Source organism: Mustela putorius, unplaced genomic scaffold, assembly GCF_011764305.1.
Source record: "Mustela putorius furo isolate JIRA1106 unplaced genomic scaffold, ASM1176430v1.1 tig00003834_pilon_pilon_pilon, whole genome shotgun sequence".
Lineage (NCBI taxonomy): Eukaryota > Metazoa > Chordata > Mammalia > Carnivora > Mustelidae > Mustela > Mustela putorius.
The window spans coordinates 58,324,308-58,340,846 of NW_025421987.1; the positions used below are offsets into that span (position 1 = coordinate 58,324,308).

A 16,539-nucleotide genomic window follows, 5' to 3' on the forward strand; every position below is an offset into this window, starting at 1 on the left:
AAATATAATGCATTCCAAAGGTGAACCACATTTTTAAACACAATTTCATTAAAAATGTAAGAAATCATATTCCTAAAGTTTCAAAATGAAACAACTCAGTCCGTTCGTGGATATTAGCTATTAGGGAGAAAGTCTGGTGTAGTATCAGTGATGGAACTAAGGGCGTGTTAAGGAAGCAAGGGTAGATTTCATGCTTATCTACGGTTACAAAAAACTGCAACCTCACTTAAATCTCTAGTCAGTGTCCAAATGACTCAAGATAGCTGTATTTCCCCCCAGAAAAAAAAACCACAATTGCTATTCAAAGGAGATATGATGTCCCCAGACTCTCTAGGCCCCTCTGAATAAGGGTTACAAATCTTCAAAAGTAGTAAAAAGTGGTTAAGCAACTGACACTGTTAAAAAGGATGCTCTGAATTACTTACTCTCAAACAATATGAAATACACATCAACTCAATCAATACTCAAGCCAAAAATATTTCTCGAATTGGATAAAGTCTTAAGATATAATTTCCAGTTTATAAAAAGTATAGGTAAGAAAGGATCAAATAAAATGACACTAGCAGGATTCAGATTCAGACAAATCAAGTCTAGGTGGACCTAGTATTTTCCACAAGACATTACCATGCAGAAAGTGAAGAGGGTACGGAAATGATTATCTAGATTAAGACTTATCTGGTTTAAGTTTTTCTGTAGTGTGAATGAACTAGTTATAAAAAACACTTCGCAGGGAAAATCTAACTACAGATTGGATTATTAGATATGTTTAAGAGTTAGGTATGATAATGGTATTGTGGTTATAGAGAAAATTGTCTATTTTTAGAGATGCATATATTTTTTGAGATAACGTGATAGCTGCAATTTACTTTGAAAAGGAAAAAATTAGATCACAAAAATAACTGTTGCCTCTAGAGAAATCAATGGAGTATAATGTGCATTATGAGACTCCAAGCTTTCTGTAAGTTTAAATGTTTCATTACAAGTTAAAAAATCAGCAGCCAGGTGAAACACTGAAAATAAAAATAATTCTGTTGAAGACTGTAACTGGGACAAACACAATTTAGACTGCTGATATTGCACAACTATAGTAGTCAGTGGGAACAGAATCCACACTTAGGCAGTAAGAAAGCTGGTAAACATTTGGTAAATTGGGTTTCAAGATTTACCTTTCAATCAGTATGGAGTTAGAACAATTTTTTGACCTTTCTACAATGGCTAACAGTATAGCTGATTATTAAACCTAAATTTTAAAACTTAACTTGAGAAAAAAAACATTCTTGTTAAACTTTGGAAAGAAAAGAATTGAGCTAGTAGTCAAAGTATAAATTAATACCTCCTTCTTTAGAAAACTAATAAAAATTACAGTAATCTATAATATCGTACCCTTTCCACACTTCCTCAGAAATTATAGTATTAAATTTTGGTATATCTTCCCTGTATTTTTCTTGGTAAATACATACACTCATGTTTTTTGAAATTGGAAGTAGATCATACAGTAGCAATTATTTTGGGGGTAAGAGAGGGCCAACATTAGAAGGTTCAGCCCAAAAAAAAAATTCCAGTTTAAAAAAAAAAAATTCAATTGCACTGTTTAATCATGACTACGGCTTTTCTATAAAGAAAGGTTATCACTGACCAGGAAAAGAGAAATCAGTATTTCATTACAGAGAAGTCATGGTAATCAAATAAAAACATTTTTCAACTAGAGAATAGCAAGTAACTTTTAATTACAGATAATGTCTCAAAGGCATTACTATAGTAGGATTTAACAAAGAATAAAAAATACAGCTTTACTATTTCAGCCAATACAATTAGACCAAAATATCTTTAGTGTCTTAGAAAAATGTGTCAAAACACTTCAAAAGATTAGAGTCAGAACTATCAAATACCAAACAGAATTTGCTTTGTATTCTACCAATTTGGTATTAGTAATTATTCCTGAAAATGCTCTGGACGAATTTTATGGGAGAAAAATGGCCTCACGTATTTCTCTAAAACCTAAGAGATTTTGTCTCTCAAACATGATATTAAAGCATCAGAATCACCTGAGGAATTTTTTTTTTCTTTTTAAGTTTCTAAATAGTCTTCTCTTTATTTTTTATTTTTTATATAAACATATATTTTTATCCCCAGGGGTACAGGTCTGTGAATCACCAGGTTTACACACTTCACAGCACTCACCAAAGCACATACCCTCCCCAATGTCCATAATCCCATCCCCTTCTCCCAAACCCCCTCCCCCCAGCAACCCTCAGTTTGTTTTGTGAGATTAAGAGTCACTTATGGTTTGTCTCCCTCCCAATCCCATCTTTCCTCACCTGAGGAATTTTTAAGAATTACAGATGTTCAAGTCACATTCATAGATTTGAGGATCCGAATTTTAAAGCAGCACCACTAATGATTGACTTTGTTGTACAGTCTGAGCTGAGAAACTCCGGGATAGGAGATAAAATTCAACCTATGCTTCTGCCGAAGTGCAGCATTGAGTGAAAAAACACCTCGAGCTCCAACAGCTTAACTTTAAGGGCTCAATATTATTAGGCAAATTTAGGAAAAGGGGCAGAACTATTCTTATAATACCAAATTAAGAACTTTACCATATACCTAACACCTTCATCTTGTGACCTAGAATTTTATTTTGAGAGAGAGAGATCTAAGTTTTTAAAAAACCGAGGCTGGGCTTAAGACCACCAAGTTCCTATAGTAAGGCAGCCTTCAAAGCAATAGTCTTAGAAATAAAAGAAAACAACCATGTTACATATGACTTAAGTACTATTCTTGGGAGTTGCAATAAAATACATTTCTGTAATACCTGATTTAAACATCACTTGTGACATCAAGAGATCATGTAAAGTGCTGATATTGTCCCAGCCTGGTAGAAAGACCAATATTGCACCATCCTGTATGGTGGGGAAATAATGATTACAAAAAAATCATGTAACAAAACACAATAAAAGTAAACTTCTGTACATATTTAAGTCTTCATTAAAATTTTATTAGCTTAAGAAATTTAGTTACTGATTATAACTGAAGAATACAAGGTCACTTTTAAAAAACAGGGTTTACAATCCAGATATTTCATTTGTTTACTCTTTCTTTTAAATAGATCAAAGCCTAAATCTTGGTTATTTCGAGATTCCTATTTCTGGTGTTAAAGCAGTTTCTTCCATATGCTATTTTTAAAAAGCATTTAAGAAAATTATTTTTCTTTCCTCAGGGTCTTATTATATTAATACAATTAAAATTATATCACCAAAAAGCAATAAACTAACCTCTTCTTCTAAAACAATGTGTCGAATGAGGGCAGCAATCAAATTCAGATCAACTTTATCATCATCCATCATTTCCAGAACATCTACGGTACTTGCAGAATACCTATCAAAGTTAAACAGAAAATCATCAAACACCTGATAAAGTTTCCTAAGGTTCAACTTGCTACAAAATCCTAAAAATTAACTCAATTGGCAAACGTGGAAAAACAATTAATATATAGAAAAGAATTACTGGAATACAGTTATGAACAAGTTCAAGAAGACAAACTCTGCTTTTTTGTTTTAGTTATTCAGTTCCTGTGCTGTAAAAAATTAAAACAAAACATAACACACACAAAAAAACCCCCAAAAAACCCACTCACCTTTTTCGCAGTTCCCTTACATAATCTGGCCAGCGTTCTTTATAGATTGCTTCTTTTTCTTCTTTTTCCTGTCTATTTACATGCCCTTGCATGAAACCCCTCTTAAACTGAGACCTGTGTTCTTTTTGTTCTGGAACATATCTAAAATAAAAACATTCTTAAATAGCTTCACTTTTTGGAAACTCTTCTGGTTTTAGCAAATATCTATGACTTTTTACATTTGGATTTTAAAGAACATTTTCATTATGCTTTCTAGTGAAAGCTAATTAAATGTTTACCAACTACTCATTAATTTATAAGATCTGACATTTTAGATGTCTACCAAAGTATATAAAACCAAAGTATATAAAACCATCTGCCAAAGTATATAAAAACCTCTAGATCATCATTATTAGCAGACAAAATAAAAAAAAGTTAATACTAGAGTCACTTTTACTTTTCAAGTTTACAAAGTTAACATTAACCTAAGTCCAAAATAACAGTAAATGCCTAGTGGAATACTCAGATTTTGAATACAGGATTTCCAAACCTGAGTGCACATAAGAATCCCACAGAGAGCTTATAAAATATAGAATCCTGGGGCACCTGGGTGGCTCAGGGGGTTAAGTCTATGTCTTTGGCTCAGGTCATGATTTCAGGGTCCTGGGATCAAGCCCCACATTGGCTCTCTGCTCAGTGGGGAGACTGCTTCCCTCCCCTTTCTCTGACTGCTTCTCTACTTGTGATCTCTGTCAAATAAATAAAATCTTTTAAATAAATAAATAAATAAATAAATAAATAAAAATATAGAGTCCTGAATTCAATCCCTTGTAATTAGGATTCAGTGGGTCTGGCTGGGGTTTGCTAATCTAGAATTTTAATTAGTGCCCCAGGAAATTCAGATAATTTATCTTAATTCTGCTCCATCCTATAGTCAGAGCTAAATAGTAGAGCCAGAATCAGTACTCTTATGTGTCAGTCCAGTATTATGCCATGACTCCATCATGCCATAGTGACTGCTAAAAACAGAGGTGCATCTCCCTAAGAATGCCACCTAATTCAAGTGGGTTTGGAGAGGCATGGGGTGGGAAAAGACAAAAAAAAAACAAAACAAAAGAAACTAACTGCACTTGAACTTCAAAACCCCTCCGAGTTTGCCTAGGAAGAGAGCACCTAGATCCAAAAGGGGGATTTGGAGCATGGTCTTTAGAATTAGACAGAACTGGAATACTGTCCTTGCTCTGCCACTGATTACCTGTGTGACCTTGGACAAGGTATATGCCTCTACCCTTCGGTTTGCTTGTTTGAGAAATTAAAACTCTTATAATTACACAGGCACGAGAACAAAAGAAAAATACAATAAAATAAAGCACAGTGCCTGACACATAGTAGGCACCCAGAAAGTGTTAATCCCCTTCCCTATATTCAGTACCTGTGACCCAGGATTCCCCTAAGTCTTCGATACATATAGAGGCATCAACTTGAGGTAGGGCAACCTGAGACAGAGATTAGTCCTAGTCAGCAGGATGGACCCACAGTTGCCTCCTTTCCCACAGTTCCAAAAAACAGAGGTAACCTTCAACCCCCCAGAGCCCAAGTGACCAGTGACAATCCTCTGTATCATCTCACCCTGCTTCCTTCCCTCTTACATCCCTACAGTGCAGCTCTTCTTCTGGGAAGGGACTGCTGAGAGCTTCTCTTGAAAACTTCTGTCGAAGGACTATACTCCTTCAATTCCCCACTTAGGACTGACTAGGGAATGACAAGTGCACAGACACCATCTCTTTTCTTCAACAGACCCTTCCTTCAGCTACAGTTCTTTGAACATTCCCTGCCTTCCAGGGAGCTTAAGAACGCAATTCATCATTTAATAACTTCAGAGAACCGTCTCCTGAAACTTCACGCTCACTGCTGGCAAGCTGTCACCTGTTATTCTATTAGAAAACAACTGGTAAATGTGCCACAGTAGGAAGTGAGACAAATGGTGGAATCAAAGGAATGCAACAATAAAGCTTACTGATGACAAAACCAGAGCATGAGAGACCAAGATACTCTCTCATACTTTTATATGTTCTACCCTCTCTGACATATACATTACCCTCTTTCCTACTCCAAGTTTCACTGCTTTCCTGACTTGCCCAGTCTATCCCTGCTATATAATCTCATTTCCAATATATTCTTTACTTCCGCTACTACTTTGCTTCTGCTGCTACTTTGCCTGACAGCTTCTGTGTCTGTCCACATATAAGCTCTGAAGATATGTACCAAGTCTTTCCTTGTTTATGCTCAGACCCTAGTGCACATAAACTTTATGCAAGACATATAGTAAGAATCTGATAAATAAATGTGCACACAAAATTCAGCTTTTCTCCATGTAGAATATGCTGTAGAATCTTTGTTTTCACCTTCCCACTACCACTACTACTTCCTGTTTTTTTCACATAACAAGCAAGCTGTGACCTTGAAAAATCTCAAGTGACCAGTGACAATCCTCTGTATTTCTACATCGGTCTATGTATTTATTCCCATGTTTACTACAGGCCAGGCACTATACTGTGCAGCAGTTACAGAGATGAACAGGACAAAATTCTTGACCTCCCAAAATCTGTAGTCTAGTGTTAGAAGCAAATATAAATATACACTACATGGCAATATGTTAAATATTATAAGAGAGATGATAAAAGTGATATAGGAGTCCAGATGAGGAGGAATAAGACAAGGCTTAATAGGCAGTGAAGCTGGGATTTATAATTACATAACTGAGTTTATATATATAAAGGAAGGAGAGAGTGGCACATGTAAGTCTAAGAGGAGAACACAGCATGTAATAAAGCATAAAGTGCTTGAATGAAAGGGCACTGGCTGGCATATTAGGGAATGGTGCATTTAGCATGCATAAGCCATGAGATGCATAAGGCTAGAAAAAGATGGGGCCAGATTGTAAAGAACCTCGCGATGACTAGCTAAGGAACTGGAACCCGATCTTACAGGCTGTGTTTTCCCAACCCTTCTCTCATCAAGAAAGTCAAATATAATTTGGTATAGTCCCCTAGAGGAGGCTGCTGGTAGCTAATGGCCTGGGTATTGAAGGGATCAATAATTTGGGCATACCAGCTGAGGTATTCTGCTATAGGCCATGACAAAACACAGAAGTCCTTAAACAAGTTTTTCTCTAAATTTATCAATCTACCTATATATGCCGTAACTGACAACTATATTAATTTAGGGAAATGATTTAGGAAAACAAAGTCCTAGTTTAAATTAATTTAGTATCAACTTTGTGGAAGATAAAAAGCAGTTCTAGGTTTTATTACTATTCTCAAGTCATGATAAAGTCATTGTGAATGAGTGTTAGTTTTTAGTTTTATGATTACAGCACATATAGTTTTCTAAATACAAATGGTTTCCCTCAATAAATAGAATATTAAGAACTGTTTTTAAAACTGAAGGTCCTTAAACAAGTTTTGAAAGAGAAATCTCAAGAGGCATGACTAGGGGAAGAATGGGCACTTAACCAGATTTTGTAGAAAACTATGTATGTGACAGTGAACACAAAAGTGCCAAAAGAAGAACTTTAAGTACAGAAGAGATAATGAAGACCTTAAGTAGAAGAAATAAAAACAAGAAGGCATGTTCAAGGAGAATGCTCTCAGGTTTGTGTTGTGGGGCAGGCAGGAGTACAGAATGATTTAGACTAAGTTAGTTACTAAAGCATGTAAAGCAGGTAACATATTCTGGTACTTAACTGCTTGATATTAGCTCTTTTGATTTACAACTTAAACAAGGGGTGGGAGAATCATGCCAGTAACCACTGAAAGACCCATTTATTTTAACTTTGGGTATAACATTTTTAGTTGAAAAAATGTGAGGTTGAGGGTATCTAATGTACTAGAATGCTATTGAGTACAGAGTCAGATTCCAAATTTAATATTCATATAGAGCTTCAGTTCTGAGAGCTGTGAAAATATGTAACTATGGTCACGGAAATAGGTTCACAGTGAAACCATAAAAGACTGAGAAAAGGATAATTAAGAACCCTCAGAGGAAATCCTATTTAAAAAAGATAGGCAATGGAAGCCAGCAAAGAAGAATGAAAACCAGGTAGGTGAATCAGAAGAGACGTTTAAGCACTAAGGACAAAGACTCCCAAACTCTGCTGCCCAGGGATCCTTAAAAAACTCTGATGGTTGGCTACCAGCCCAGACTTTGTAATGTAATTTTGGTAGGGCGTGAAAATGGGGCATCTGGACTTTAAAAGACTCCAGGTGAGTTTAATGTGCAACCCAGTTTCGGAATCACCGATATAAAAAAAGAACCAAAAACAATGGGTCTTGGAAGTGGCTAAAAAAGAGTTTCTGAGAGTAAAGATTGACAGAACAAAAGGTGACACATTAATATTTTTACATCTCTTTTATTTCCTAATATTTACTTACCTTATTTTTTCAATTATATCTTCCAAAAGATACTCCACAACCGGGAAAGTAAAACCAGGTATGTGTATCATTGGACAGTTACCTATTATGGCAGACAAAAGATAAATCTGTACTCAAATGTTTAAAAAAAAAACAAAAAAAATCAACAGACAAGAAAGAAGCCAATAACTCTCTTTCTTTCTTAAGTTCAGAAATGGTCCTGGCACTTTCACAGTTCTACCCTATTTTTTCATACTGAGTTTAATGAACTAGCAGTCTACTGTTCACTACCATTTTACTGCTACAAACTGTACACACACCTCAGAGTTCTACAAAGTAACCCAAAATACAAAGAATAGAGCACTTTAAGTTGGACTCAAAACTCATTACTTGAGGTCTATTTCCTCCCCATCATTAGCCAAGATGGTACCATCAGAACCCAAGTTTTACTGAAATCAACTTAAGAAGCAGTACTCCTATGGCCCCCAGAATTAGGAAAAGAGAAAAAGCAATCAAAACAAGACAATAATGAAATATTGAAGTGTTACCTACTTTCTAGAATCACCAGTTAAAATAACTGTCTCCTAGTACTGTTACTTAATGTTACTTAGTATTTCATACCAAGCAAAACAAGCAGGACGCACTAGAGACAAAGAACAACACTGCATCACAGATCAAAATATCTGAAGTGGTATCACAGCTCTGCCTCTCCCAAGTCTGAGCAAGTTACTCAATGTTAGCTCTGAATAGTTCACTGCACACACAAAAAATAAGACATAATACAATCAACTAATTTCACGGGTCTCTGAAGGTCAACCAAGCTGAATATAAGAATTTAAATATTTATATTTATATTTAAATATTTATATTTAAATAGAGCTCTATTCCATTTTAATCCCATCTACTATTTTCTTCTACTTCCCTCATGACTGTAAGGGAAAAGAGGCATAATATTAAAAAAATGTATTCTACAGCTAGTTAAATTTAGTTTCAAATCCTCTCAACCGTCTCTTAATTATGCAACTATTATAAAGCACACTGGGAAAGACACCTATAAAAATGGGAATAATAGCACTTACCTCAAAAGGTGTTATGAAGATTAATGAAGACAAAGTGCCAAATAGAGCACATCTGGCATACTAAAGGTGTTCCATAAGTGGTCACTACTATAATTACCAGCAAACTGCCACCCTAGCCTGTGATAGTACATAAATGCCACAGAATAATCACGAAAAAGTGTTCAAAAAATTATTCAAACCTTTGATTTGACTTCACAGATGCCACCTTAAATTATTATCTGATAGTAGCACCAAAAATCTACATGTTTTCACTCTAACACAGACGATGTTGCCTTTTAAAAATAGGCTCACTTCTCTAGTTATCTGTTGTAACTAGAAAGATAGTCTCAGCTATTTAAGACAACTTACAGTATTCTCCTGAATACTTAAAATAATTGCTAAACCCTCATTTTAACTACTTTGTACCTAACAATATATTCTTTTTTTTTTTAAACTCTCAATTCAGTGGCTTTATTTGCTTTCTAAAGCAATAATCATAAAAACTTACTTACCGAAATATTCTGAAAATTTCTCAGCATTTAAAGTCGCACTCATCAATATCACTTTCAGGTCAGGTCGAAAACTGAGAAGATCTTTAATAACCGTCATTAAAACATCTGACTGTAGATTTCTCTCATGGATTTCATCAAGCACAATATGACTAACGCTGGACAAATGCCTAAGCAAAAGTGTTAAGTATGTAACTTAGTAAAAATTTAAAAACTGAACCATTCTACCTCCACAACTAGTAAAATCCAATTTAACAATTACATCTTTGATAATGTTTAACAAAATGTCTGTCCTGAAGTGAAACATACTCACGAGTCTGACTGGAGCCACTGCAGGATGATTCCTGTTGTGCAGTATAAGATAGAACCCTGTTTCCTTGGCAACCGACTGTGAATGAAAGATAGGAGTTAACAGATTTTCGTTTTCTTTACTAACAAATTAGCATCACAAAAGTTTAAAAGAAAATCTTCAATTTAAAACTGCTTACAGTTTTAATGAAAATCTTCACAGTAAGTTTTTGGTCCTAAGAATGCCTACTGTAACAGACTAATGTGTAATACTACATTCAAGTTCACTATACATTATTTTCACTGTCATGATACAATATTAATGATGTCTTTTTAAAGGCATAACCATTAACATAACTTACATACCAGTAACCAGGCATATCCAGTAACATAACTTAATACACAGGGGCCTAAACTTCTATTCAGTGATTGGAAAATCAGTTCACTTAAAAAGATAAATGGAATCCTGAGCTCCAGAAAAGGGCTATAGAAATATAAGGGAGTGAAGAGGAGGTTAAAGATACCAGAATCAATAGTCAATTGGGATGGTGGTAGCAAAAGATATGAGACACCAACTCCTTTCGTGTGCAATGGCCTATTGATATACATCCAGGAAAAAGTTATTTCTCTAGCCATTTAATAATGTAAAAGCATGTAAAGTTATTTCTTTAGCTGTTTCATAATGTAAAGCATATTTTATTTTAAAAGGCATATTTAAAACTCCTGTTTGGATTTAAAAAGTTGCAAGCTTCCTATACTGTAGTTACTTTAGATGTTAATTTTAATCATAATCAGCATAACAACAGGGAACATTTTTCTCCTTAATCTCTAACTTTACAGTTTCACTAAAATCTACCTGACACAACAGGTGAATGTTCTTTACCTCTGGAGACGAATCTGGTATCCAGTACTGTTACCATTGCCACAAGATTCTGCCCTTTCTGCAGCCACTCTCTCTGCGACCTTTTAGCAAAATAAAAGACATTTACAAAAAAAATATAATTTCCTTTAGGAAGAACATGTGGAATATCCCACAAAATCTGGTTTTATTGAAAAAATGTTTATCAGTTTTTCCAGAGTTAAAAAAATAGAGACAGATACTAGAATCCCAGGGATCTAAAACTGTGTGTTGTTCCTTAAAAGCTCCAGACTACTTGCTTCTTCAATTCACTTTTCACCTCCTCTTATAAAGCCCTCCAAGGCCAAACTCTCTCTCATCATTATTTTCAAAGTGCTTTTCTACAGCATCATTCTACCTTTCTTTTTGACTTTTTTTGACTAAGAGTTAAAATCAGGGAGGCGCCTGGGCTGCTCAGGCATTAAACATCTGCTTTTGACTCAGGTCAGGATCCCAGAGTCATGGGATCAAGTCCTGTATCCGGCTCCCTGCTCAACACAGGAAGCCTGCTTCTCCCTCTCCCACTTTCCTTGCTTGTGTTCCCTCTCTCCATCAAATAAATAAATAAATCTTAAAAAAAAAAAAAACCACACACAAAAAGCAAAAAACAACACCCACATTAAAACCATAGTTAAGCTTATAAAACTTGTGTATAATTTGAGGGTAAATACATGTTGATACTTTTTTTTCTCCAGTTTTTTGTTTGTTTCTTCTTAGTAGAGATTGCTGTTGCTTAATTCCTGGTTGTTGGTCGTGTCCTAAAAGTTATGGCGGCCAAAGATGAACTTGGAACTGATGAAATTTTATTATAATCCAATACTGATTAAATAACTAAAAGTAACCACAGTCATCTTGTGACAGAACACTGATTCATGAGATTAGAAACAGAAAATGGCATAATTAAGAAACAATACTTCAGAAGCAGAACTTTCCAGCCAGTATATCCTGTATTAACGGACTTAATTATTTCACTTTTTATTACTTATTAAGTTGCCCATTCAAGTATTAACAGATCTTGGAAAAATAAATAAAAAGTAACCTAGTTAGCATATCTTCATACTGTCAATATAAATGGTAATGCTGTATTAATGAAAATGATAATATGAACTTACTTAAATCTAGCTTTATAATTGTATTATAACAAAAGTGGGTTTTCACTGTTCTGTGATTTTATGTATTTCCTAGGAATATGAATGTACCAAAAAGACTGTTACTGTACTTCTTTAAATAGTATTTCTTAGAAATCAGCTTAAGATGCATACTGTATTTCCTCCAAAATACTGCCTTAACTGGTAATGCAGCTCCTAACCAGATTCTGTACTAAATGACGCAGAGATAATAGACTATCATGTAACTAAACAAAACCATAAATTCTTATAATTGAAATTTACATATAAAATTACAACACTGAAATAAACTTACTATACACATCAAATGCTGTCAGAAACCCAAACATCCTTAAAGAACATATAACCCATACATTTAACTAGGTCATCTAACTGAATAAACAAAACTGCTGTTTGCCCTAAACATGTACTTACAACTATTAACAGGATAAACCTAAAACAATGCCCTTTTTTTAAAATGATGAATTCCCTCTTATTGAACAGCTGCATTAAAAACTTAAAAGTGCAGTTAAAATACTGCAAGGCTTCCTGCTTTCACCACCAGTGTACTTACTGAAAAAACAGAACCAAAAAAAATAATACTGAATGAATGAAGGAGTAAAATTTAAAGCATCTATATGGATGGACACTTTTCGCAGCTTATAATCCTATAAAAATTTATCAGCTTTTTATTCTTCTAGTTTTATACTAAAATTTGCCTGCATTTATACTTAAACTTGAGCACCTATTAGCAGTAAGAGGTCACTGGAGCTTTTGGTGTTTACTACCAAATACCTGCTCTCATAGGAACATATCCTAAACCTAATTAAGAAGTCACTACAAACGTTCAAAATCCGTTTATTTCGAGCAAGACTAGGAGAATGGAAAATAAAAAGTGGGGAATTTTAAAAAGTGAGACATTACTTACTGAAATGGCACTAATTCTTCTTGGCTGTGTACAAACTATCCTGCATGCAGATCCTTTCCCTCTTTCAATGTAGTTATCCAAAATGAACTGAGTAACTTGAGTAGTTTTTCCACATCCAGTTTCACCACTTATTACTGTTACTTGATGGTTATCAATCATATTTACCAATTCCTATTTCAAAATGGAAAATAAGTGAAGGACATCATATGGTGATCAAGTCCAAAAAATTAATAATCACAATTCTATCAAACTGAAGGTAGCTGCTTTTAACAAACATATTAGGAACCCCTAGATGGCTCAGTGTGTGAAAGCCGCTGCCTTTGGCTCAGGTCATGATCCCAGGGTCCTGGAATCAAGCCCCGCATTGGGCTCTCTGCTCAGCAGGGAGGCTGCTTCCACCTCTCTCTCTGCCTGCCTCTCTGCCGACCTGTGCTCTCTGCTTGTCAAATAAATAAATACAATCTTTAAAAATATATATATATATTAATGCTTTTGTTAAAGTTTGTTAAATGCAATGCTGGCAGTATGGGTATTGGATCCACCTGTTTTTCAAAAGAAAAGCAGCACCAAATTATAAAAAGAAGAAAGCAAGGCACTGTTAACAAAACACACCACCACCACCACCACCACCACCAAATTAAAAAAAAAAAAAAAAAAAAAAAAAAAAAAAAGAAGAAGAAGAAAACACACCAAAAAGAATAAGAGACAACAGGTAAGTTTTATGCATAAGAATGAACACTGATAAAAGAAAATGCTGATTTGTGGGGCACCTGGATGGCTCAGTAGGTTAAAGCCTCTGCCTGTGGCTCAGGTCATGGTCCCATGGTCCTGGGATCAAGCCCCACATTGGGCTTTCTGCTCAGCAGGGGGCCTGCTTCCCCCCTCTCTCTCGGCCTGCCTCTCTGACTACTTGTGATCTGTCTGTCAATTAAATAAATAAAATCTTTAATAAAAAAATAAATGCTGATTTGTAAGGCTACTGAGTACAAGACGAATCCCAATACCTAAATAACACTAAGGATATTAAAGTTGTATCACAACCAACCCATATAATATGGCTCTACCTTCAGAAAAAGTTTTGTACACTGTCTTAAAGAACAAGAAAAAGTGTAATTTATCTTAAGATTATTTCCTTTCAGTTAATTACAATAAAGTTTTTAAATACCTAAATCAAATTGGTAAACTTCAATTACCTGGAAAACCCTGTATTTGGTAAAGATCTTTTTTCTTAAAAATTACAAACACTAATATTTTAACAGTAATAGACACTGTATTAATAAAACCATCCTACTACTTCAAAGAGGTATTAGAGGTGACTTTTATCTACAAGTTTAATCAAAAAACCCAATTTAAAAAATTTGTCCATCTACTCTAACACAATATATTTATCAGAACAAGTTCCAAGACTGAACACTGAAATTATAGCTTGTAAATACAGAGAAGCAATATGGGACTTATTCACTCAACAATTATTAACTGGGGGTTGAGAGAGTATCAGGAACTGTACCGAGTCAAGTAATACATAGTGAACACTCTCCTCAAGAACTTAAAATGGCTTAAAAAGGAAAGACACACTATGGCAGGTTGTAGTTAGTGCTATGAAAACCAAAATCAAAACAAAGCAATGCTGAGAGAACAGAGCAGGATAGGGAACTATATTATTCTCAGGTGACTGCATAATAAAGCATAAAAAATTAAATCACTATTTTCAGTAGTGCCTCAATATTAATTAAAATGTTTGTTCTCAAAGTAAGAAAAGGGTATTTATCCAAAGTAACATATATAAAAATTCCATTTTTGGAGTTCTAAAGATTTCAATTATTGACAGAAATGAGAAAACTTAAGGAAAACTGTTTCATGATCATTTTTTTCTTTTGGGCCTTCAAAAATTCAAGACTAAAATGAACTTTCAATAATACACTTTAAGGGGGTGCCTGTGGCTCAGTCATTAGGCATCATCTACCTTCAGCTTGGGTTGTGCCCCAGAGTTCTGGGTTCGAGCCCCACATCGGGCTCCCTGTTGGGTGGGAAGCCTGCTTCTCCCTCTCCCACTTCCCAAGCTTGTGTTCCCTCTCTCACTGTGTCTCTCTCTGTGAAATAAAAAAATCTTAAAAAAAAAAAAAAAAATACCCTTTAGGGGAGGCCCATTTACATTTTTTCTTGATATACAGATTTTAAAAAATTCTATTTAAGTATTTTGCAAATCAAATTAAATACTGTACATTCATTTTACCTTTTGCATTCCATATGAAGGCAGCTTTTCCCTGAAATGCTGAAAATTAAAAAAACTATTTTTAATTTTCACAAAAGAAATGTAATCAAATTATAATCATGGTAATCAGAATATATCTTAAATATACTAGAATCCCAAAATATTTTTATTACCTTACAGCTTATGTCAAGTACCAAGACCTAAAAAAGAATTTTTATAAAAAGGACTAATGTACTTAGCAATCCTTTATTTTTGAAACACTGAAAAAGAGAATTCTATTACAGTCAACAGAATGGAGATACTTTCTTAAATAATGGCAGTAAAATAAAATCTCATCTGTCACCAAACAGTATTCTTATAATCTCTAAGTTACTTTTACCATTTTTTATTTTACATATTCATCTTAGATTTGTTTTCCATATCACAGTCATTTTCCCACCCATCAATCCACCATTTAATAATGCACTAGGCACTGGAGCAGATTATTGCTGGGTACTGGCGTTTGAGAATAAAAGAAAATTTAAAACAAGTAATATCTGAAACGGGAAAATCTGGTACTGCCATTTAAGAACTGTGATCTTAAGTCAAACTTGGATCCTGAATCCCTCAAAAGTTTTATCTCATAGGGTTGCTACGAAATCTGCATGAAAAACCTTTATTAAAAAAAGCAAGTAGCAGTTTCTGATGCATAAAAGCTACTTAACAAATTTTTGGTGAATTATAACCGGAATACTCGAGAGGAGATGGTTAATTTCTGTATCTTTATTTGATAATGTTTTTCTAATTTGGAAAACTTATGGAATCTTAAACCTACACTACACAAAAATGACATACACTTAGGAGTGCTCTGGTTTACAATAACCTACCTACATGAAAAAACTTCAGTGGTATAAAAAAATAAACTACAGCTTTAAACAAACTCCCTTTATTGTAAAGGGGGGAAAAAAAAACACATAAAACTAGAACTGTCCTATTGCCATCATATTTTTTCCAAATTTTTATTTCTTGAAACACCCTTATTTTTTGCCTACTTGTCAAAATAGGAGACTAAAAACATCCCCAACTATTTTTTTCTATTGAGATATAATTTACATTTAACATTGTATTACTTTCAAGTGTACCAACATAAAGATTCAACATCTTTGTATGCTGTGAAATGATTACCACAATAAGTCTAGTTAATATCCATCACCATATATTTGCCATTTTTATCCCCTTCAGATGAGAACTTTCAAGATCTAAGCAACTTTCAAATATACAGTGCAGCATTATTAACTACAGTTATCATGCTTGATATGGTCAATCAGGTAATTCTTATCAGTACCATAAAAAGGGTCAATACAATGACTTAAATGAATTCTAGCAATCTAATAATAAGTTGCCACAATTTTCTCGGTAATTTTTAAATTATATTTAAATTATTTAAAACATTTACTGATTTCTAAAATTACTTCATGTATTCAAATGTAACCATCTCAATATGTAATTATATATAAGCTAACACATTAAACTTGA

General features: G+C 34.2%; 1 protein-coding gene across 2 annotated transcripts in view; it reads right to left on the reverse strand.

The window, feature by feature from the left end:
- DHX36 (DEAH-box helicase 36) overlaps positions 1–16,539 on the reverse strand; it is a 53,151-nt gene that overhangs the window by 26,512 nt on the left and 10,100 nt on the right. For both annotated transcript variants that reach the window (XM_013057734.2, XM_004755591.3), the window contains exons 4-12: positions 15,046–15,084; positions 12,813–12,983; positions 10,764–10,843; positions 9,906–9,980; positions 9,596–9,762; positions 8,047–8,128; positions 3,635–3,775; positions 3,273–3,375; positions 2,813–2,900 (exon numbers count right to left, since the gene is read on the reverse strand). In XM_013057734.2, the coding sequence (XP_012913188.1) occupies positions 2,813–2,900; positions 3,273–3,375; positions 3,635–3,775; positions 8,047–8,128; positions 9,596–9,762; positions 9,906–9,980; positions 10,764–10,843; positions 12,813–12,983; positions 15,046–15,084 (946 nt within the window). The remainder of the gene's footprint in view (positions 1–2,812; positions 2,901–3,272; positions 3,376–3,634; positions 3,776–8,046; positions 8,129–9,595; positions 9,763–9,905; positions 9,981–10,763; positions 10,844–12,812; positions 12,984–15,045; positions 15,085–16,539) is intronic.